We start from the raw sequence: 22,532 nt of genomic DNA, 5'->3' as shown, positions 1-22,532 counted from the left end.
GTCAGCATAAGCAGTTCTCCCTTCTGAAGTGCACTTGGTTACCTCTGCAGGTGGGTGTGTTTGTGTCAGAGCTGCCAGTTGGGGTCTGTTCAGTTGTGGAGTCACATTCATTCCGAGTTGTGTAGTGTCGAGCAAGCCCAAACTGTTGGCGGCTCGGGGGCAGCTGCACATCAAGTGCTGGCTAAAGAGCGTGGGCGGGGGCGTCACTCTCAACCTCTGTAATCAAGTTTCATGTGACACTGCAACCCACATAGTGTCCACAGTGCGCTAACACTAGCGTGGGGAATATTAGCTTTCAGGCTGACATTCTAAGGGAATGGGAACTGGTGTGACATTGTGTGAATTAACATTGGGTGGTCACACTTGGCCCTGTTTTGGGTTGACCTGACAACCTTAGGCTAAACAGAGGGAGGTAATAGGCTAGCATATCAGAGCGTACTCTCTTGTGTGTGTGTGTGTGTGTGTGTGTGTGTGTGTGTGTGTGTGTGTGTGTGTGCGCGTGTGTGTGCGTATATATGTGTGTGTGTGGGCGTATATATGTGTGTGTGTGCGTGCGTGCGTGCGTGCGCGCGTGCGTGTATATATGTGTGTGTATATATGTGTGTGTATATATGTGTGTGTATATATGTGTGTGTGCGTGCGTGTGCGCGCGTGTGTGTGTGTGTGTGTGTGTGTGTGTGTGTGTGTGTGTGTGTGTGTGAGCTCTGACAGGGTGTTAAACTGCAGTATTTAGAGGCGGATTGTCTGGGCGCTAAGAGACGTTAGGCTGGGTGTCTTAAAAAGGAGCACCTGTGGAATGGCGTGTTACACTGGAGGCTGTTCAGGTCTCAGACATCCAGGTGCAGGTACCAGGGCAGCAGGGTGTCTCAGCAGATCTGTGTCCACCGTTTATGGCTCAGACACGTGCAGGCAGCAGGCCGATGCTGCATCTTTCAGCTCTAACTGTACGCATGTTGCTGTGTTTCAAGCATGAGGTCCATGGCTTCATGGACTGATATGAAGGTCTGGATTGGGTCTTGTGTGCAAGGCTTTACAGGAACATTTTCACATCATGCCTAATATTTCTGTCCCTCTATCTCTCTCATTTGTAATCCAGTGACAAGCTTTTATTTTTGTCTTTTGTGCCTTAGTAGGTTGAACGTGATGCAGGCTGTGGGTGTGTGGTGTTGGGTATCTAGAGGAATGAGGGGGTTTCCCAGTGCTGGTCTCTGTGACAACTGTTTCCATAGTGACTCTAAAAGAATGGGTCTGTGTACATGAATTCACCTGAGCTCTCTTCTCTCTGTCTCTCCCCCCAGTGACGTGCTGGCACTGCCCATCTTTAAGCAAGAGGATGGGAGCAGCACCGGCGAGTCCGAGAGTAAGAACCCACCATTTCAGTATGTGCTGTGTGCTGCCACATCCCCTGCTGTTAAACTGCAAGAGGAGACCCTCACCTACCTAAACCAAGGTACGCAGCCTCGGGTATCTGTGGCACACATTGCCTGGATAGTATCTCGGGTGACTGGGCACTAACGGACACACCTCTCTTTGGTTGTTGCCATTTCAGGCCAGTCATATGAAATTCGTTTGCTAGATAACAGGAAAATGGGGGAAATGCCAGAACTCAACAACAAGACTGTGAAGGTAAAAGGTTTTGTGTGTGTGTGTGTGTGTGTGTGTGTGTGTGTGACAGAGAGAGAGAGTGTGAGAATGACTATTGGCCTTCTTAATTATAGCCAGAAGAGTGCAATATTTTAAATTTTTTTGTTTGTTTTTTGTTTTGATATGGAAACTATATGTGATGCATCATTGGCATGTAATATAGATGTATATGACATGAAAGCATAGTGGTAAAAGAGTAATTGATATATTCTAAGAATCAGAACCAGAAAATGAGGAAGAAAAGTAAAGCCTATATGCCTTTGAACACAAGGCAGAACACACCTTTTTTTGTTTGTCTAAAATGCCTTTTGGCCAAATGTCCTTCACGGCAGGGTCATGGTACAGACATGACTGCCGTTGCATGGTGCAGTCATGGAACAGGAAACTGGGAAGCAGTGCTAGCAACCCTGTTTATGCATGGATATCATCATCATGTAGCCATAACTGTAATGCCATAAATCATGATACAGATACATATACTTTGTGGACAGTACTACAGTGGTGCTGCATCTGTGGGGTGTTTGTGTGTCTGTAGAGTATAGTGAGGGTGGTGTTTCATGACCGAAGACTGCAATATATGGAGCATCAGCAGTTGGAAGGCTGGAAGTGGAATCGCCCTGGTGACCGTCTCCTTGACATTGGTAAAGCCTGTGCACCTAAAGGCCTCAGCTGGGGCTTCGAATTTGCTGCTCTGCATAAACCAAAAAGTCTTCTTATCCCGTGTGCTTGCTCTGTGGTGCAGATATCCCCATGTGTGTGGGCATCACAGAACCCCGAACCCACCCCTCCCAGCTAAATGCAGCAGAGTTCCTCTGGGACGTCTCCAAGCGCGCATCCGTGTTCGTCCAGGTGAGTCCGACATTCTCCCACACACTCCTGCGTTGTGCGCCCTTCCAAGTGGGCTCCAGGTGTAAGCCTGACTGCTCGTCCTCCACTGTCCAGGTTCACTGCATCAGTACGGAGTTCACCCCCCGCAAACATGGAGGTGAGAAGGGCGTGCCATTCCGCATCCAGATCGACACGTTCCGGCCAGACGAGAATGGAGAGTACACGCTGCACCTGCACTCTGCCAGCTGCCAGATCAAAGTGTTCAAGGTACTGCTGGCAGCACCACAGGTGCACATCTCTGCCATGCAACACAAAAGTCCTCCCTGCTTCTAGGTTTGCTAATTAGCTCAAGCCAGTTATCTACTTTTAGATTAATTAGTGACTGGGTGAGAAATCTTTCACACCTTTGCGTTTCATGTGGTTTTACTGGATCCATGGTGTAAGTGTCTGTGTCTGTGTGTCTGTGTGTCTGTGTGTAGCCGAAGGGAGCCGACCGGAAGCAAAAGACAGACAGAGAGAAGATGGAGAAACGGACTGTGCAGGAGAAGGAAAAATATCAGCCGTCCTACGACACCACCATACTGTCGGAGGCAAGCTCATTTTGCCGCATGTGTGGATGTGTCTGTGTGCATGAGGCAGTGTATTTGACAGTATGTTTTGATGCATTTCTGTGTGTGTGTGTGTGTGTGTGTGTGTGTGTAGACTCGTCTGGAGCCTGTCATAGAGGAGACTGTGGAGCATGAGCTGAAGAAGTCAAGTAAGCGCACACTGCCTGCAGACTGTGGCGACTCCACAGCTAAGAGCAAGAGAGGCAGTGTAAGCATGCATACGCACACACACACACACACACACCCAAGCACAGCTCGGGAGGTTAATTAGCAGTGTCCTTTTAATGAAGTGTCTTTCTGAGTATTATCACTTATGAGACCCTGATAGTTCCTGTGAAGAGGGGCATGACGGAGTCACCAATGCATTCTGGGAGTGCACATGGAACCTTAGACCCCAGAAACTGGAATCCTGTCTTGGAAATTTTAATAAAATGTTGGATTTGGTTGAGGTGGTGACAAGAACAATCACAGTTTAGGACGGTTAATCTTTTTTTTGTATTCATCATTGGAATCATAGTAACCATTGAACTGATGAGGCATTTTAATGTGCATCAGAAGATTTTTATATTGGGGCTGGAGCACACAGAATCATGGGTAATATAGTTGTCTGACCTTTGGCAGCATGATCCAGTGTGGTAAACTTCACAACAAATGGTCACTTGGTTACCGCATGGACATATGTAACAGCTGTTGTCTTCCTCTCATTGGCTGTTTGACTCCAGTGTTCTCCCTGGCCTGAGAATGCATACGTGAGCCCAACTACAGCAGCTGCTCCAAGCTTCACCTCCAGCACACAGTCGTACAGCAGTGCCAGTGCTGTACCCGAGAGGTAACCACAACACAGCTCACACACGGAAATGCCACATCCTCCTTTCCCATCTTTTTTCCGAGTATACCTTGGCAGAAAAGGTTGTTTGGGATTTTAGCACTAAAGCAAGAATGATGATGCATAACATGTGTTTAAATTCAAAAGGAGGGAAAATTCCTTCAGAACTGTGCATGATGTTGGCAAAATATTGAGAGGATAAAAGGTGTGACAGAACTGTGTACTAATCATTCAGTCACCACTCTAATGATGCCATATTTGATGACGAGGAAGCTTTATTATAAACCAAGGCATTATCACCAGTTAAACTGACATTTACATCATAAGCAAGCTTTCTAATTTGATTATTTATTTATTTATTTAATCTTAGTGAATCGTCTTCACCTAACCATCAAGGAGATGCTGGCAGCCATGTCTCTGTGGAGGTTAGTGCTAGATATGTTTACTTAAAAGCGCAATTACATAATATTCTAGAAATCATAGTACTGTAACTGTCTTGTTAAATCACAGTAATGTTGCAGGGTCTCATTAAATCATAGCACTGTAGTAGTGCCTCGTTAAATTATATTACTGTAGCAGTGTCTTGTTGGGTTATAGCATTTTTCTTAATTGTTAATTAATTGTTAATTGTGCTTTATCTCTTTATCTTTGTCAGTCTTTAAGCTCCACCGCTTCAATGCAGGATGTGCAGCAGTGGCTTCATAAGAACAGGTTTAACTCCTATAGTCGGCTTTTCACCCATTTCTCAGGTACCCTTTCGATCCCCTTCTCTAAGATCTAAGACAAACACCCAAGCACTAAAGTGAAATTTGATTGTCATTTTGTTATTTGTTAGGTTCTGATCTACTGAAGCTGACTCGTGAAGATTTGGTCCAAATCTGTGGGCCAGCTGATGGAATCCGACTCTATAATGCACTAAAATCAAGGTAATCGTGTCTGTATTTGTGTAATCTAGTCTTTATCAATAGTATATAAACAGTTGTTTATGCATATTTGTGTGTATGCCTGCAGATCAGTCCGGCCTCTGCTGACGGTTTATGTGTGTCAGGACGTGTCTGAGAGTGAGAGCCCCCTGCTGGAGAGACGCTGCCACAGCAAGAACGGTGAACATGGCAGTCCCACAGCCATACACAGTATGTGTGCATATACACCTATGGGGAGCTCAGGGGCTAAATACAGCTGCTGTGCTTGTAAACATACAGGTTCTAATGCCTCTGTCCTCAGGTAGCATACCTCACAGACATAAAGGCTTGAATGTCTCAAGTCATACTGTGGTTTTAGACGTTTTGCACATGCTCAGTATTATATGCTCATTTGTATGACAACACAATTTTGAGGGCTGCCATTCACTTGCATCCAACTGTGGCTGGAGGGGACCTGAACTCATGAAAAGCATTAGTTACAGTCTGATCCTCCCCCCATCGGGAAGCTAAACAATAACTAGAAATCAAGTGGCACAAATGTACTTGTGTTCTGGATTCTGGGCCTGATGAACTGAATGCAAATAATTTCAATATTTTGAATCCATTGTGAATTACTTGTATTCACCACAACCCAACCATGTCTGCTATATGTGTTGTGTGTTTTGGTGTGTGTCTTTTTGGTTTAGACTTTTAGCATAGGAACTACATTACTTAGTGTAATTGGATGTGTTTGTAGTTTATCATGCGCTGTACCTTGAGGAGATGACCGCTCGTGAGCTGACGAGGAAAATATCCTGTGTGCTGAGTCTGCCGCTTACCCATATCGGTCACGTCTACAGGCAGGGGCCCACAGGAATACACATCCTTCTCAGTGATCAGGTACACATACAAGTGTGCACACAAACACATGTACATACATACAATTTATTGAACTGGTTTAAGTGTAAAACCAGGTATCCTCTAGTACCTTTAGGGCTGTTTTGTCTATAGGATTATTATTATTCTATTCTGTAGAAGTATTGAAGGTAAACTGCATCTTTTTTGCAATGAGGAGCTGAATTTAATTTTGAATTATGAGAAATGAGGGTAATCAAAGTGCTGTGCACTACTGTGAGACAGCACCACCTAGCTAATGTGGTGTATGCAGTTTTGTTCTTGATAATACACTGAGTCACCACCACCCAGCTCCACCCTGGTGAAGACATGAGCAGTGTTCTTAGCACGACAATTCAGGCTCCAACTAATTTCATCCTAATTATGATACAGGCCTACATCTACACCCCTATCCTTAAAGCCCAGACTCCGGTATATCTCGCCACTGCCAATCTGGTAGTTGTGGTTGAGTTGGTTCCACTGTTTTTGTCACTCTGACAGATGTCACACCCTCTTGTTAGCTGTAGTCTTGCATTATTTCACACCAGAATTTATTATTGTGCTTTAGTTGTGCTCTTTGCGATCAAATTTAGCACAGAACTGTTGTGTGCACACCATGGAGCATGTAATGGTGCTCTGATTTCTGATCAATAAAACCGGATACACTGTAAATGCATAACTGTGTTACCTTCATTGTAGATGGTGTCTAATTTCGCTGATGAGAGTTGCTTCATTGTCAGCACATTAAAAGGTAATCAGCTGTGCTGTTATATTTGTTGACATTGTTACAGCCCCATTCCTATGGACAGACCCTCTAACTCTGCCCCTGTGTTCTCCCAGCAGATGATGCAAGCGATGGTTTCCATCTGGTGCTGAAGTAGTTACTGTGGGAGACTGAGGGGGGAAGCGCATGGACACGACGCCGCTGAGCTTTCTCACCGCCGTTCTCGAGCACTGAACACACTCCATCCGTCCTCTTTTTCTCCTTCTCGACTCTATCTCCGTGTCTGATACAAGAGAGATTGAGCTGAGGGTGGCAGTGGCCTAACTGTTAGAATCTGACTTCAGCGTGTATGCTGTTTCATATTGAAACCCCTAGGTGTGTGTGTGTGTGTGTGTGTGTGTGTGTGTGTGTGTGTGTGTGTGTGGGTAGGATGGCAGAGCTCTATAGAGTGGGTGTGGATGTGCTTATATGATGTATTGGGAGAAATGCAAGGCTAGAAAAACCAGAGTAGCCTGAACCTTTCTGCATAAGCAGGATGGTCTTGGACAGTCTTGAGAGAGTGTGCAGCCTCCAGACTGTGACGCAGACCTGTATCACTTTACAGTTCTGTGACAGTAGTTTACTCTGTCTTTGATAGTGGCTGTGATGGTAGATTGACTGACATAGATGTCTATCAAAAAAGGACTACAGATTTTTTTAATGACTTTTTCCTGGTTCAGTTGTTTTTTGTTTTTTTCCTGACGCAAGACACCTTTTGTGTCTGCACAGAAGAAATGATTCCTGTGTGAGTATGATCACCTGTAGCTTGTTTATTGGCTGTCAACTATGGAGTTTGGGTTGGGTTTTCAGCTCTTTTAAATAAAGTTGTAAATGACAATGCTGCTTGTCTGCTTCTCCTACCAAGACCAATCATCTCTGGTGCCATAAAAACAAACTATTTACTAGATCCTGTAACTCAGTAGCTTCTGAGGACTGGTAGAAAAAAGGTAGACCTTTTTTGAAGAGCTGTATAAACGTGTCTGTTAACTGCTGAAGCTGTACTCAGCCTAGCAGAAGCCAATCAAAGCAAGGTCTGTGTGGGGTTTTTTTTTTTTTTGTTTGTTTTTTTTAACCCTCCCTTTTTCCCCCTCATACATTTAGGGACTGTTTAGTTGATTTATCTCAATAGTAATGCATTGGGCAGCTGTGCTTTGGCATGTACTGTGTCTTATTTTTGCCACTAAGCATGGAGGGCAGGAATGTTGCCCTCTTTTAATTCTGAATGAAAGGACTGACCAAGTTTGCACTGATGTGAGCATACTAGAGTGTCACTGTGTTGGATGTGATCTGAATCTGGTATCAGGTATGTTTGCCCCATCCACTACCCCCCAAACTACCATAATGTTGCAACTAACAAAATTAGGGGCTATGGGGAAGATTCAACACTCTTGCTCTCTGTAGATCACATGGGATGTCCTCTTGAGTTTTCATGACAACAATTATGGTACTTCCATATCACTGTATGTATAAGGAAGCCTCTCTTGTATTGGAGGTTGCTGGGATGTACAAATTTCATGCCTGTATGAGAAATAAAATAATTTTAATACATCTTGTTCTCAAGCACTTTTAGCACTCGAATTCTGTTCAGTTGCTCTTTACGCAGGATAACATCTGTTTAACACCATAAAGCTAAGAACACATGTATAATTCCTTATACATATGAATTATTGTGAGTATTGCTGTTATATATCTATGGACTGATATGGCATCTACTTATGTCTAAGTGAACAGAAAAAGTTAAAAGACTAAACAACTAATGTTTGACTGCTTTTGTGCTTGAATGTTAAAGGTTAAAATGGAATTTATAGAGTTAAAGAGCTGTAAAATGCATAGAGGCTCAAGGCAGCCTGGCAGCATGTGAGTCAAGGTGAATTCTACACTTATTTCCTAACCATATTTCTGAACTGACATTCTGCATTCAGAATGTTTTCATTCACAGTGTATTCCAGATGAAGGCATCAAACTGGTTCAAACTGAAATGTTGGCATTGTATCCCCCTAATAGACATGAGGCTACAAATATTTTTATAAACAATATAAAATTTCACATTTCTAACAAATAATTTGCATGCACCAGGATTTGATCTGCAACTCTAATGTCTGTGAAATAAATAGTAAGCAATGATAACAGAAATAGGTAATATAAATGTTAAACAGCTTTAGAAGGTAGACTGTCAAAATCAGGTTCCATACATTAAGAATGATGCATTCATTTAATGGTATTCCAGGATTTCCATGCTGATGGATTGGTTCCACAGATAAAGATTTGACCTATTACTTAATTTAAAGGATATTTTATTAATAAACACTGCTGGTTGTATAACTAAATGTAGGGAAGCTAGAAGTAAAGATTCACTCCAGGTGTTTCCAAAAGTACCATGGGAAAGTAACTTAATAATAATAAAAAATATCTAAGTATCCCACAAACCTCCTAAAAGTGTCTGTTATGAAACATGTCCATGTAGGGTGATGTAAAATTAGTTAATTATCAGTTAATATCAGTTTCTGAAAGCCACAAATTAACTGACATATGATTGAAAATAAATATTGACTTGGCTAATGTTTTTCAAGAAACTATAACAGTAATGTCCAGTACAGTTGGCTACAAAAGCAATGCATAATATACATGGACTGAAAAGAGAAGGAAATATTTCTTATAGATTTGCAAGAGCATTTTATATTACCATATCTTTATTGAAGATGTGTGTTAGACATTTAAGGTAATTGATGGAAATGGTATGTGAACCTCTAGGAAAAACAACTTTTAAGGAGTGCTGGAGTTTCTGAATGATTCAATTGTTGTTTGATACTACCTGTCATTAAAAAAATACAAACAGATAAGCATTCCAACATTTTTCTCAATCTTCAGGGAAAAACATTTGAAGCTAATTTAACTGAAAGGAGATATGAAAGAATTTCTAAAGATCTAGGCATCCATCAGTCCACAGGCAAGCAGACAGTTTGCAAAGTGAAGAAATTCACTGTTGCTATTTCACTTATAACGGGGAATTCTGCAAAGATCAATGACTGTGTCTGTTGTAGAATCTTCAGACAAGATGGCTGGCCATCGGTGACCAAAACTTGGATTGGGCCATGCAGCATAAAAATAGTTTAACAGAGTCACAAATCAACAGTGTACAACTGGCAAGTCCTGACCTCAGTCCCTCAGAAGTGCTGCAGCATTGTCAACAGCAGCATGTGTGAGCAGGATAGCCCAAAATTATATAAACTAAAAGAGCTCTGTATAGAGGAATTTGCCAGAATGCTTCCTGACTTGTACAGGAAAGATTAGCTGCTATTGAAGATATTTGCCACTGAAGAGGATAAATCAGGAATGTTCCAGAGATTCCTGAGCTCTGTGCAAATTTCTGTTGGACCCTTCAATATCTTGTTGTAAAAGTTGTAAACAATTACATCACATGTGGAAAAAATAGGATCTATTGTTTTGGGTAATCAATTACCCCCTACTGGTACACCCCTGACACTTGTTAGTGAATGTAATGGTTAAAATACCCTTTTTTCCTCATCAGTGACATTCACTGCTTCATCCTTTTACTCAATAAATGTGTCACTGTAAAATAATCTGTATGTTGTTTTTAATTTGCCATATAATTTTAACACCATTCATTCAAAAAAATACAGGTAAATTCAAATGGGTTTAAACCTTTTTTTTTTTGTATTTGTAGTGCAACTCCTAGGCACGATCACGCTCGCGATAAAATACGCAACTTGGAAAATACTTAGACGTCACTTGACATCTCACGCAGGATCCAGGAAGTAAAGGATCGTTGTTTTTTGTGTCTGCTGGTTTCCATTCTCCATAAACAGACGTTTTTGTGGCCCGAAATGGCGACATTTATTTCAGTCCCCTTAAAGAAGACTTCAGAAGTCGATTTATTGAAGCCGCTGTCGAAATTTATCACTTCTGCTTATCCAGCGGGTGAGGAACAAGCTGAGTATCTTCGCGCAGTGGATGAGTTGAATAAACTGCGTAAAAGTGCTTTGGGGAGGCCGCTGGACAAACACGAAAGCTCGCTGGAGATACTTTTACGGTGAGTTTCCCTTATATTAAAATAGCCAGTTGTCTAATTACGTTGATAGTAATGTCTAATATGCTGCAATTTTTACAAGTAAGATAATCGATGTACTAAGCTTGCTAACAACACATTGATCTAGTTAACGCTAAGATATATAAGCTAACCTAATAGGATCTGCTTGCTATTAAGTAGCTATCGCAGCCGCCTAGCTAACTAGCGTAATAGCTAGTCGGATAGCTTGTCGTCGTGGCTGTTGTTAGCCAGTCAAAGGAATTTTCCGTCAAACGTTTGTTTAATCTGACTAAGTAACCTGTGCATCGTTACCAACACTACGGTTAGATATAGATAGACTTACAATTGGGCTAACGTTAGCTAGTTAGCTATCTTCAGCTAACCTACAGCTGTAACGTTAACTAATGAGCCAAGCTAGCACTGGGTTAGCTAACGCTATCTGAAGAGAGAATACCTGTCACCCAGCTAGCTTAGTTTACAGCTACAGAAATGTTAGTTGGCTCATTAGTAAGCACAGGGAAACGGAGATTTTGTTCTAAAACCGTAAAAACTAGCCAGCTAACGCGTCAAGAAATGTGTTGGTATTTAGCTAACCGCTAGCTATTTAGCTATAATATATAATCCTCACGTCTTTCTGGCAAACCCCGCACCTTATTACGTAGCTAGCGTTAGCTAACTAGCTAACCTAAGTAACCGGGTAATAAGAGAGAGCTGGTTAGCTTAACGGTCATTGCATGTTTGTGACAACGTAAATAGTTATACTTGTCAAAAAGAATCACATAACCTAAACCGGTTTTTATATAATAATGTTTTTGCTTCTGACAAATTAAAAGGCATTATGCCGATTAATTGATTATACAGGTGTTGAGACAAACACTTCGCAACATTGAGAAGGCTTATCAACGTTAGGCTAGCAAAGTTACGTCATGTGTTTTTGTTTAACGATTTAAAAAAAAAAACTGACAGCTCTAGCGTTACATGCGTGAAATTCTGTTGGGGGTGGAAGGCAGGAATACGGAAAATACTTTTGTATAGGTTTAGATCATGCTTGATAATATCGATTCGGCTTGGCTTTCAAAAGGCTGCATGACGCAGTTTATTTTAACACAGTAGTTAGTGCTGACTAAGAGAATTTGTCAGGTTGCTTCTCTAAAACGGGTTTGATCAGTAACAGTGATTTTGCATATGGAAAAGTCAAGGAAACAGTGTTGGTTTGTTAAACAAAAATGCAGGTTTCCTTTTGTGAAGCTCATGGTTTTATTTCAGCTAATTTAAATGTGACGTGAGAGATGAATAATGAAATATTTCAGTCGTATATAATAAACTTTAAAACTACTAAGTCTGTTATACTGTGTTCATCATTCCTGGGAATAAATGTATTTCCTAATGCTACCGTGAAACTGCTGATGGTAACTGAATACCCAAGCAGTGACTCATCAGAAGTATGTCTGCCAGGTATTACTCCAGTTACTCCAAACATGTCTGTCTGTTTTACTGTGCTTTACTTAATCAAAGTGAGCACTATGCATTTGGATTCTCAATAGCTTTGGCCTATATTAAGTTTTCAGCTGCTTTCTTTCATGTGAAGAGTGAATGGACTTTGCGTTTCTGTAGAAACAGGCCTTTTGTTTGATCCCCACGCCTTTTCCCCTTTTTATGGCCCCGATGTCGTAAGCTGAATAATTTAGTAGGTTTTACTTTATTAAGGTAAAAGGTTTACTATGTTTGACCAAAAAGAGAACTTTGTGTTCATATGGTAGAAATTATTTTAGAGTTTAATTTCATATTTTTCTTTTGGATGCTTGTCAACAGTCAGGTGACTGTGTAGAGGAGTTACTCAAAATAGCTTCATGTTGGGGAATTTCCTAGTCATGTCACAAGCACGGTGACAGCAGTTAAATCTGTTTACATGAAATTCTTTGCTTTGATGGATTGACTAAAGCTTACTGAAGTTATATCAGAAGGTTGGGAAAGACTCAAGTGTCAGCCGATCCACTCACTGTTATTGGCTCAAGTTACTTTATCCTCAGCTTGACCTTGAAAACAAATGTGCATTTGCACTCATGAGAGGAAATTGTTCATGTATTCAAAGAGAAAATAGGGAAACCACTAACAAACAAAAAGCTTAACTCTGTACAATGTTTTAGCCAGTGTCATCTTGTAGGCAGGGTTGTGTTTTAACACATGCCATGCAAAAGTCATCAGTTAAAAAAAGGGTATTTTCCTCAGAGTATTCACTTTTAATTAATCTCGTTTATATATACAGGGATTGAAACAAATAGGTAGCTTTTAATTAATTAATAATTCTACTCATTTGTGGCTTGTAATCATGACAGGTCTCCAAAAATACTTATTAATTTTGAGTGACTTTCTCATATAGGATTGCCTATAAAATTGTTTATCAGCTATTTATCTCTCTCTCCCTCTCTCTCTCCTCCTAGCTATTATGACCAGCTCTGTGCAGTCGAGCCTAAATTTCCTTTTCCTGAGGTAATGGTAATAAATATGTGTACATGAACTTATACAGATTAAAATACATTTTTATATAAACAAGTCTTTTATGAAAATGAGTCAATAATTCTAATTTTTATGTTGCAGCTGTGCTTAACATTCACATGGAAAGATGCTTTTGATAAAGGATCTCTATTTGGTGGCTCAGTTAAGCTTGGTAATCTCTCACAAACCCTGCAAAAACATTTTATTTATTTCTATTATTATTTTTTATTATTACTATTATCTATCTATCTATCTATCATATATATATAAATTTCTTTCTTTCCAGCAGGTAAGATCTCTGTCCTGTGTTAAAGAGCTAATAAAACTTTGTGGTATATGTGCATGTTTCAGCCTTGGCAAGTGTGGGCTATGAGAAGACATGCGTGTTGTTTAATATTGGAGCACTGGCTAGTCAGATAGCCTCAGAACAAAACCTGGACAATGATGAAGGACTGAAGGCATCTGCCAAGTTTTACCAGGTCAGTTTCACTTAGAACCACTGAACTCCAGCACAATAGAAAATAATCAGCTGCCTGTATTCACTCCTGGAAAATACATGGGAATAAACATGCAGGTTCTTATATTTTTGTAATACTACCCTCTGTCTCTTTAGATGGCAAGTGGTGCTTTTGCACACATAAAGGACACAGTGCTGTCTTCTCTGAACCACGAGCCTACTATGGACATTTCTCCAGAGACAGTGGGCACCCTCAGTCAGATCATGCTTAGCCAGGCCCAGGAGGTCTTCGTCCTCAAAGCCACTGCAGGTGTGTGCAGTTGGGATGTAACATGGGATCGATTGTTTAAAATGGGTCTAGCTTTAGGTCTGCACATCAAGCAAAATCAAAGTAATTTTCCATAATTATATGCTGCAGTCCTTGCATATTGCTGGCCAGATATGATTTAAATGGCTGACCTTTCTCAGCACAGCAGTGTCATTGACAGGGTACTAGCAAAGCAGTGGGTGTGGTACTCATGAGAGCATCAGCCACAGCAGTGTTTATCATTGTCAATGCACCTGCTTGGTTGAGTTTGTTGTGCAAAGCTATGTGGAATGTTTTTAGATATTGTCAACGCATTGCAAATAAGATAACTAGCAGGTCTAGATATTATATTACAGATAACTAGCAGGTTTAGATATTTGATGGCAGGTATATTTAACAAAATATTTGTGTAGGGTTTTTTTGTTTGTTTGTTTAGTTTTGTTTACATTTACAGGGATGAATGCTGATCCCTAGAAGTGCAAAATATATAAGGTCTATCTTAAACAATGATAAGTGCTATAAACAATAAGTGCTAGAATATAATAAGTGTGTGTGTGTGTGTGTGTGTTTGTTTTGCAGACAAGATGAAGGATGCCATTATAGCTAAGTTAGCCAACCAGGCTGCAGATTTCTATGGTGATGCTTTCAAGCAGTGCCAATTAAAAGAGAACCTGCCCAAAGTACGCCCACTTGAATTTTACATCAGCACAGGCATTTATCAGTAGCGAGATGACCAGAAGGGGTCATTGTGGAACAGTATAACCCTTCAAGGCTGACACATTGCATGCAGCACTGTTTGTGTTTGTCTCTTACATTTAAAAGGTGTCAGTGGACACCACTTGTCTTCTCAGACGCAGTACAGACACACACAACATACAAATTATTTCGCCTTCCTGCCTCTGTCTGTCCTCCGAGTGATCTGTGAGTGTGAATGCTGCATGAGCATTGTGGAGGTTTGGTTGGGGTTTGCTGAAGGTTGCGTGCTGATTTGCTGTTCTGTTCTCTTTTCTTGCGCCCTGTGCTGTGTGTCTGTGCTCGTTTGTGGTTGCCGTGGTGTTTGTTTGTGGTTGCCGTGGTGTTTGTTTGTTTGTTTGTTTGTGGTTGCCTCTCCCTGGTCAGTATTTTTATTTCCAGGAAGTGCTTCCAGTCTTGGCTGCCAAGCACTGCATGATGCAAGCCAATGCAGAGCTTCACCAGTCAGCAGTGGCAAACCAGAAGAAGCGGTTTGGAGAGGAGATTGCTCGTCTTCAGGTTGGTGTGTGCACAGTTTCCCTAAAAAGCTGTTTTTCATTATCCAATTCCCCTTAGGTCACCTTAGCAGGAAAAGGATATGAATTTGTTACATTAGCATTTTGTTTTAACAATGGAAACATTTAATAACATGTTTATTTTACAAACCTTTTTAAGTTTGTGTTTGTCTCTATAAGTAAATTATTGAAGTTTTGCTTTCATGACTTTTATCTTGTGGAATAATGTTTGTTTACTGCATATTGTGGCATCTTCATAGAAGACAACTCTGAAGAGTTTCTGCTCATGAACACTGCTTTAACAGGCTCACACAGAAACAAGTATATCAGATTGCCTGAAGATAAAACACACCAGAAAGAGGGAGACATAACATAACTCATGGACACAGACCAATATAAATAACCAACCATGTACAAAAATCACAGTGTTCTGTAAATGCCATAAAACATTACATTTTAACTAATTACAGTCTGCAATTATTTGTAATTATTTGTTTTTTTTCTCCATGCCTCTGCAGCATGCCACGGAGCTTGTGAAGACTGTGGCATCTCGCTATGATGAGTATGTGAACATTAAGGATCTCTCTGACAAGATCAGCCGTGCTCTCACAGCTGCCAAGAAAGACAATGACTTCATCTACCATGACCGTGTCCCTGAGGTCAAAGATCTGGAGCACATTGGCAAGGCAGCACTCGTTAAGTCAACTGCCATTCAAGTTCCACTCAGCCAGAAGTTCACAGGTGACTTTATGATTGCTGAAATTCTTAAGTCATTTCCTTTACATTTTTATCTTTGACTGTTAACTGTTCTGATATGGTTGTTTTTTCAGATCTTTTTGAGAAGATGGTGCCTATGCAAGTGCAGCAGTCTTTGAGCATAGCCAGCTCTAGGAAGGCTGATCTGGTCAACAGACTTGTGGGCAAACTGAGAGAGGCAACCAACCTCTGCAATGGGTGAGATTTGATTAAATATAACAAAATCTAAACTGGCGTAGGTTTCTTTAATGACTCTAAGAATTTCAGTGGCATTGCAACATCTAGCAGCCAAAGCAACAGCAGGCTACTCCATACACTTAAGTGAATGATTCTGATAAAATATTATCACAATTTTATTAACCTCAGAGGTCTTTATGAAGTGCACAGAAGTGATTTTAAATAAGTTAACCTATTTCTAACATTCACATTCAAACATTCACAATAATATGGAATTAAGATTGATGTTTGCTGTTTAAGTGTGATATTTTTTTATTTACTCCTTGGTGAATTTTACTGAAATCTGTTTGGTAATAGTCTGCTTCTGGGTTGATTGTATCAGTTATTGGTTGGTGATTATTGTCTGGTCAGGGTGCTTGCCTCCCTGAACCTGCCGGCAGCACTGGAGGATCTCTCTGGAGACTCAGTCCCACAGTCCATTCTGGAGAAGAGTCGAGCTGTGGTCCAGCAAGGTGGTCTGCACAGCATAGAACAGCTCATCAAAGATCTGCCCGAGCTCCTGCAGAGGAACCGTGAGATACTGGATGAGGTTGGGCTCTTGCTCCATGTCTCTCATGTGCCAACACACACAGACATGACCTCTGAAATCTGACTCCATTGATTGGTGGTCATGGCCACAGCTAAGAGGATTTCATTTTGTTGTTTGTTTGGTTTTATAGTCTCTAAAGATGCTGGATGATGAAGAGACAACAGACAATGAACTTAGAGCCAAATTCAGCCAGCGGTGGAACAGAACTCCATCAGGAGATCTCTACAAACCCCTTAGAGCAGGTAAATTGTAGAGGCTTTTTCAGAGGGTCCAGGCCAACATTCACAGATAATTTTGGTTAAGTCAAGTGTTTGTAATGGTTTTATACACACTTTTTTTTAAATACTTTTCCTTATTTTTTTATGTACATTCTAGCCATGTTGTTGGAAGACATTGCTCTAATTGATATTCATATTCCCCAACAGAATGTTTCTTTACATAAGTTCAAATATATGTTGTTTGTTTTCTGTGCGTAGAGGGTAGTAACTTCCGCAACGTGTTGGACAAGGCTGTGCAGGCTGACCAGGTGGTAAGGGAGCGCTACAACACTCACTGCGAGATGATTGCTCTCCTCTGCAAGCCAGAAAGCGAGCTGTGTGCTGCTATTCCTTCAGCCAACCCTGCCAATACTTTGCAGGGCAGCGAGGTACCGCACACACATGCATATACATGCAAACATGCACACGCACAAGCTTCAGTTCAAATCTGGCTAGTATTGCAATATACAACCTGGGGTAATTCCATCTTTGTACCAGTGCTCACATAGATTCATTCTCTACCATCTACTTTTTATGGCTGGGAGTTATGTTTAACAAAAGTTCAAACATCAAAAGATGCAAACTGCAGTGTTTGTGGTAATGTGATCCCTTGCAGGCTAAGATCTATTAGGTGGAAAACAAATGCGAGAAAGGAGGTTAAAGCTGAAAATCTTCACCTACAAAGCTTTAGTTTAGACTCCAAATAAAAGCAGACTGAATTACTCTATCTGTATTTGACAAGACTGGCAAAAAAGGAAATTATTTGGAAATTGGATAAAATACTGTTCCATGTGTGTGATGAATACTGTACAAACTCTTTCATCCATATTTCAGAAATGCGGCATAGCTGACTTTTTTTTTTTTTTTTCCTCCCCTCACCATTTCCTATTGTGTGATAATTCTCTACACAGTATTTAGCTTTGCTGAGGCAGTGTGAAAGTACACAGGAATCCAGATTAAAACCCTAAAGTCTCTTCCCCGCTGCAGGTGGTGAACGTACTGAAGGCTCAGCTGCAGCAGTTGGATGAAGTCAAGCGAAATCGTGAGGTTCTAGAAGAAGAGATAAAGGCCGTGACATTTGACATGACTACAAAATTCCTGACTGCACTGGCTCAGGATGGGGCCATTAATGAGGAGGCCCTTTCCACTACAGAGCTGGACACTCGCTACGGTGCGCACACACAGCGTGTCAAGCAGAATCTCTGTGCACAGGATGACCTGTTGGCCCAAGTACAGGTACACGCTCCCAGAAGAACCTAGGCCCAGCAAACTGGCTGGACCTTTTCAAGCTACTATATCAAATGTGAACATTTGTGTGTTCATTATTCAGATGTTTGTTTGCTTGTTTTTGCTGTCTCTCCTAGTGTCCAGTCGGTGTTGTAATGATGAAATGTTGAGCCCCTGAGGCATGTTTCCTGAGGTGCTGATTTCAGTGTGCTGTTACTGTTTCTCCATGTCAGACATCTCATCAGGAGTTTGCCACACTCAAGCAGTCAAACGCTGAGGCAAACAACAGGGAGGAGGTGCTGAAGAAACTGGCATCAGCTCATGACAGCTATGTTGAGATCAGTTCAAACCTCAAAGAGGGCACCAAGGTACCCACCCAGTATTTTTGTTCTGATGATGGATATACTGAAGATTAAAATCACTCTACATTACATGAACAAGATTTCTAATGTAGCCAGGAAATGAGCCGTGTCACATTTGTTTTAAATGTTGGACATGATTTAACAATATTTTACTGACTCTTTTCTCTGGCAATAACTTGATAGCCTCTTTGGCCCATATGTACCAGCATTAAGGATATATGACTTTCAATCATATGTAGACAGCCAGAGTTTCTCTGAGTCACTCCATAAGAACATCTGCCAAATGCCAGAGATGTTAATAAATGGCATTAGATGAATTGGTGCTAAAAGCACTTTGCTTGAGATTCATATTTTTACTGCATGTTTTTCCATTGTTTTCCATTTAATTAGATGAATTGGTATATAATTTCCCTTATATCTTTGCAGCTGGACACTACATTGGTGTTCATGTAAAATGTGTATGAATTATAGCAGTGTACAAATGAGAGTTGAAACACTGCCTTTTAAATTAAATATCAGTACTGTCCACTTGTAACCTCTTCTTTGCATGAACATTCTGCTTTTTTTTGTCTTAAATGATCTTGCTCGGATACCACCAGGTTTATACACCTGTTGACATGTTGGGTCTTCCTCTTTCTCTCTTCTCATTCCACAGTTCTACAATGATTTGACTGAGATTCTGCTGAGGTTCCAGAATAAGTGCAGTGACATTGTTTTTGCTCGTAAGACTGAAAGGGATGAACTTCTGAAGTACGTGCTTTGCTGTGTGTGTCTGCATATGTATGCTTGTATGGGGGCATTTTTACACTCATGCATATGGTATCAGTTGCATTTAATTCCTGGGATGATTTTCAGTGGAATAACATCCAGAGGAAAACTTGCTTTGTGATCACTTGTGGATTGACCCAGTATTTGTATTATTGTGTATACATGATACATTTATGTACACAATACATTATGTAATAGTGTGTATACATGATGAACATGAATGCATTTCTCATGCATGTTGGCCGTCATCTATTGACAGGGAGTTGCAGCAGAGTATTGCTCGTGAGCCGAGTGCGCCTTCCTTCAATGTCCCAGCATACCAGTCCAATACCTCCTCACCTGCTGCAGGAGGCCCCACCCCTGCCCCCAGGACTGTGTTTGTGAGTGTGCAGTCAGGCATCCAGTCATATGGCTATAACCAACATCTAGTCATATATAATGACATAACCTTCTCTTATTCTGATCTAACACTGTGTTCTAGCCACTTCAGCCTCAGGCTAAAGCTCAGCCACCTGCAAGGCCACCACCTCCGAACTTTACCTCCCAGGCAGCCAGTAGCAGCACTATCAATAGCCAAACACCTGCTAGTCAAGCCCCGCCTCCTGCCAGCTCCAATCCCCCACCTGTGGCACCACCCACTGGACCCTCACAGGCTCAAGGACCGCCCTACCCAACTTATCAGGGTTACCCAGGGTATGTAACTTTTTGTTTTTTAATAATTTTATTCTTGCTGCCTTTTTTTTTTTTTTTTCATCACTACTTACCATTTATTCAGTAAAGGCAGCTGCATTAATCACTGAACCAAAAAATTCCACCTGTTAAACGTCTGACCTTTCAGCCTTTATTACACAAAATTAACTGATTCTACAATGTCCTTTGCACCACTTTAAATAAATGTCTTCCTTCCTAATGAGACTAATTGGATATTAATCTGAGTATAGTGAGGAAGCACAGACATTTACATGTCCTCTCTCTATATCTCTTTCTCTACCAGGTTCTGTCAGATGCCAGTGGCGTATAATCCATATGTATATGGATATAATATGCCCTTCATGGCGTATCAGGGCCAGGGGCAGGCTGGTTATCCTGGAGCTCCTCCTGCCCAGCAGCCATACCCCTATCCCCAACAACCACCCCAGCAACAGCCTTTCTACCCCCAGCAGTAGGCAGCTGTTACCCTTACTGTGTCTGCCACGGCCACAGCCCTGCTGCCTCCTAGCACTTCTTCCTTTTACACTTAATCTCTAATACCTTCACTCTTCATCTCTGTATTTAACACCTGACTTCCTGTGGGCAGCAATTAGAACACTAGAAGGACCAATGGGAATTGCCCTGAATAACCACGGCCACCCTCCTGAAGAGCACAGAGGGATGCTCTGCTCTGGTTCTGCACGTTCTCTCTTTGATTCTCCGACTCATTCCCAAAGGCTGACTGCCTGCTGCTACTTATATCTTCTTATTTTTGTAATGAATACTTATATATACATATATAAATATATACAATCTAATGCAGGTTATGTAGATGTTTTCTTATGCAGTTGATTAATTGTTAGGAGAAAGTTTTACTATAATCCTTTCACTGCATCTCTCTGTTCATCTTTCAATCAGTGCTTGGGGAACCAAATAGTTTAACTATTGAATAAAACAATGCATCTGTCTCTCAAAAAACGATTTTGCATTTTTGTTTCCCTTTTGTTCTAATTTGATTAAAACTTGTCCGATGGCTAATGACTCATTGCTCCCTCTCTGTAAATCAGTGTGTTGCTGTGGTATTTGTGCCCATTTGTTTTGTCAGGTTTTGCTGTAGGAGTGTTTTACAGTTGTGTTTATGGAACTAGTAGTCCTTCCAAGGGGTAATACTGGAATAGGGGTGTGTTTTTCAGACTGTCGATCGATCATTGACGGTCGATCATTTTCTTCCATCAAAAACAAAAGTTTAAATTACAGAGAAATGGCCAGGTGTGGTTTATTGCCATAGCCAAACCTTCACTCATTTTCTTGGTGAGTGTCAGCACAGAGTCCCACTCAATGTAATTTAGTCAGCAATAAGGGCTTTCTGTCCATATCCAGTGATCAATTTAAAGTTATGACTTGATTTGTTGGCTAGTTTGTTCACATTTTAGGGTATCAGATGTTTGACATATTACATATGGTGTTTTATTGTTTGTCCATCCTTTTGCTTGTAATTTCCTGAATTATGATTGTGTGGATGTCCTAAAATTGCTCTCCTGTGGTTTTATGCTGTAGTGTAGCCTTGGAGATTACCTACATACCTGGGAGGCAGGTTATTATACATTTTCTCATATTTGGTATTTGAAATGCATGCATTATGTAGTTTGAATCAGGTGTTTGACTTTGCCTTTCAGAAATTACTCACTTTTTCACCCTGAAAAATTGCTTGCATGTTGGTACAGGGTGTTTTAGGGTATTATGCTACTTAATGAAGCACTTAACCTCATTTTTCCTTTCGTTTTGTTAATAGTGCCATGATAAGTAAAGGCAGCTCCCCTGCCTAAACATTAGGAATTCCTCTACCAGGTTTCACTGAAGTGAGCATTTGTATAAAGGCAGATCCCCATTTAATGAGCACTTTTTTTTTTTTTTTTTTTTTTTTTTTTTTGCACTTTTGTCCAGCTTTTTGTCATTAAAATCATCCACTTGGACCTTGAACTTAATCACTGCTGTTATTGTATCCTTTGAAATCCAATTAGCTTCAGTGTTCTGCCACAAAATGTTACTAAAACCTTTCAAACTCACTGCAGAGTTGTGTGAATTTTATTTTAGAGATTTCATAGACAAATCTTTCCTGTCCTTTGTTTTAATAGGATAGACTACTGTTTCTCAATAAATTAAAAACATGGTTATTTATACCGGAAAAGACCCCTGAAGACTTTGCATATTTTAGTTAAAATCTTCCATTGCTGTAGTATGGCTAACCTTTGGACCATGATAACCTTACATGGGGTTAGTTAATGTGTCAGCATACAAGTGCTTTGTTCTTGGTCACCATCAGAGTACTAACTCCTTTCTGGACATTGACGAAAATACCTCCATTTGGACAGCCAATCAGTGACCAAAAGAGGAAGAAAAGAGCAGGTGTTTCATTTACTGTTTCCATTATCCTCAGTGCTTCCAGTAACAGAGCTGGAATTCTGTATGCTTCTGTCTAGAGATTTACTAAGGGTGGGTGTGTGCTCATACCCTTGCGAGTGTTTAGGTGTCCGAAAGTATGAGCGCAAGAAGCAGGTGCTACATTGTTGGACACATGCCAATTCTCTATATCTTTATCCCCTGCGACATTTTAGCCATGGTGATATTGCCATGATGACTCACAAATACGGGAAAGTGTCACCAGAGAAGCCCCAGCCCTTAAGCA

At 40.9% G+C, this 22,532-nt stretch overlaps 2 protein-coding genes across 6 annotated transcripts in view; both read left to right on the top strand.

Annotated features, from left to right (window-relative positions):
- The window catches only part of ubp1 (upstream binding protein 1), a 13,734-nt gene extending 5,721 nt beyond the window's left edge, over window positions 1-8,013 (top strand). For 2 of the 4 annotated variants that reach the window (XM_035529283.2, XM_081701034.1), the window contains exons 2-16: window positions 1,299-1,450; window positions 1,550-1,626; window positions 2,180-2,285; window positions 2,387-2,493; window positions 2,587-2,739; window positions 2,952-3,062; window positions 3,175-3,288; window positions 3,803-3,909; window positions 4,277-4,331; window positions 4,562-4,655; window positions 4,742-4,832; window positions 4,918-5,039; window positions 5,566-5,708; window positions 6,402-6,453; window positions 6,543-8,013. In XM_035529283.2, the coding sequence (XP_035385176.1) occupies window positions 1,299-1,450; window positions 1,550-1,626; window positions 2,180-2,285; window positions 2,387-2,493; window positions 2,587-2,739; window positions 2,952-3,062; window positions 3,175-3,288; window positions 3,803-3,909; window positions 4,277-4,331; window positions 4,562-4,655; window positions 4,742-4,832; window positions 4,918-5,039; window positions 5,566-5,708; window positions 6,402-6,453; window positions 6,543-6,583 (1,525 nt within the window). In that variant the 3' untranslated portion in view covers window positions 6,584-8,013. The remainder of the gene's footprint in view (window positions 1-1,298; window positions 1,451-1,549; window positions 1,627-2,179; window positions 2,286-2,386; window positions 2,494-2,586; window positions 2,740-2,951; window positions 3,063-3,174; window positions 3,289-3,802; window positions 3,910-4,276; window positions 4,332-4,561; window positions 4,656-4,741; window positions 4,833-4,917; window positions 5,040-5,565; window positions 5,709-6,401; window positions 6,454-6,542) is intronic. The other 2 variants (XM_035529285.2, XM_035529284.2) reach the window with 2 other exon arrangements.
- A 2,203-nt stretch (window positions 8,014-10,216) lies between these two features.
- Window positions 10,217-21,912, top strand: pdcd6ip (programmed cell death 6 interacting protein). 2 transcript variants are annotated; one of them, XM_026999759.3, is made up of 18 exons: window positions 10,217-10,516; window positions 12,955-13,003; window positions 13,112-13,181; window positions 13,361-13,488; window positions 13,623-13,776; window positions 14,353-14,453; window positions 14,908-15,024; window positions 15,539-15,761; window positions 15,851-15,974; window positions 16,365-16,542; window positions 16,673-16,784; window positions 17,019-17,188; window positions 17,787-18,035; window positions 18,260-18,394; window positions 19,044-19,138; window positions 19,416-19,536; window positions 19,638-19,849; window positions 20,151-21,912. In XM_026999759.3, the coding sequence occupies exons 1-18, from the start codon at window positions 10,311-10,313 to the stop codon at window positions 20,320-20,322; spliced, it is 2,616 nt and encodes an 871-aa protein (XP_026855560.2). In that variant the 5' UTR covers window positions 10,217-10,310; the 3' UTR covers window positions 20,323-21,912. The 2 variants fall into 2 exon arrangements, with proteins under 2 accessions (XP_026855560.2, XP_026855559.2); XM_026999758.3 differs by having other exon boundaries at window positions 14,893-15,024.
- The last annotated feature ends 620 nt before the right edge of the window (window positions 21,913-22,532 follow it).

This window comes from Electrophorus electricus, chromosome 2, assembly GCF_041902795.1.
Source record: "Electrophorus electricus isolate QZ-2024a chromosome 2, ASM4190279v1, whole genome shotgun sequence".
In the NCBI taxonomy this organism is placed as follows: Eukaryota; Metazoa; Chordata; class Actinopteri; order Gymnotiformes; family Gymnotidae; genus Electrophorus; species Electrophorus electricus.
The sequence above is the reverse complement of the archived record's forward strand: the minus strand, read 5'-3'. Positions and strand labels throughout refer to the sequence as shown.

Coding starts and splice junctions, on each gene's coding strand:
- pdcd6ip (XM_026999758.3), top strand. CDS start 10,311: ATGGCGACATTTATTTCAGTCCCCTTAAAGAAGACTTCAGAAGTCGAT. Junction 13,777..14,352: donor CGTCCTCAAAGCCACTGCAG/GTGTGTGCAGTT, acceptor TTTGTTTTGCAG/ACAAGATGAAGGATGCCATT. Junction 14,454..14,892: donor TAAAAGAGAACCTGCCCAAA/GTACGCCCACTT, acceptor CTCCCTGGTCAG/TATTTTTATTTCCAGGAAGT.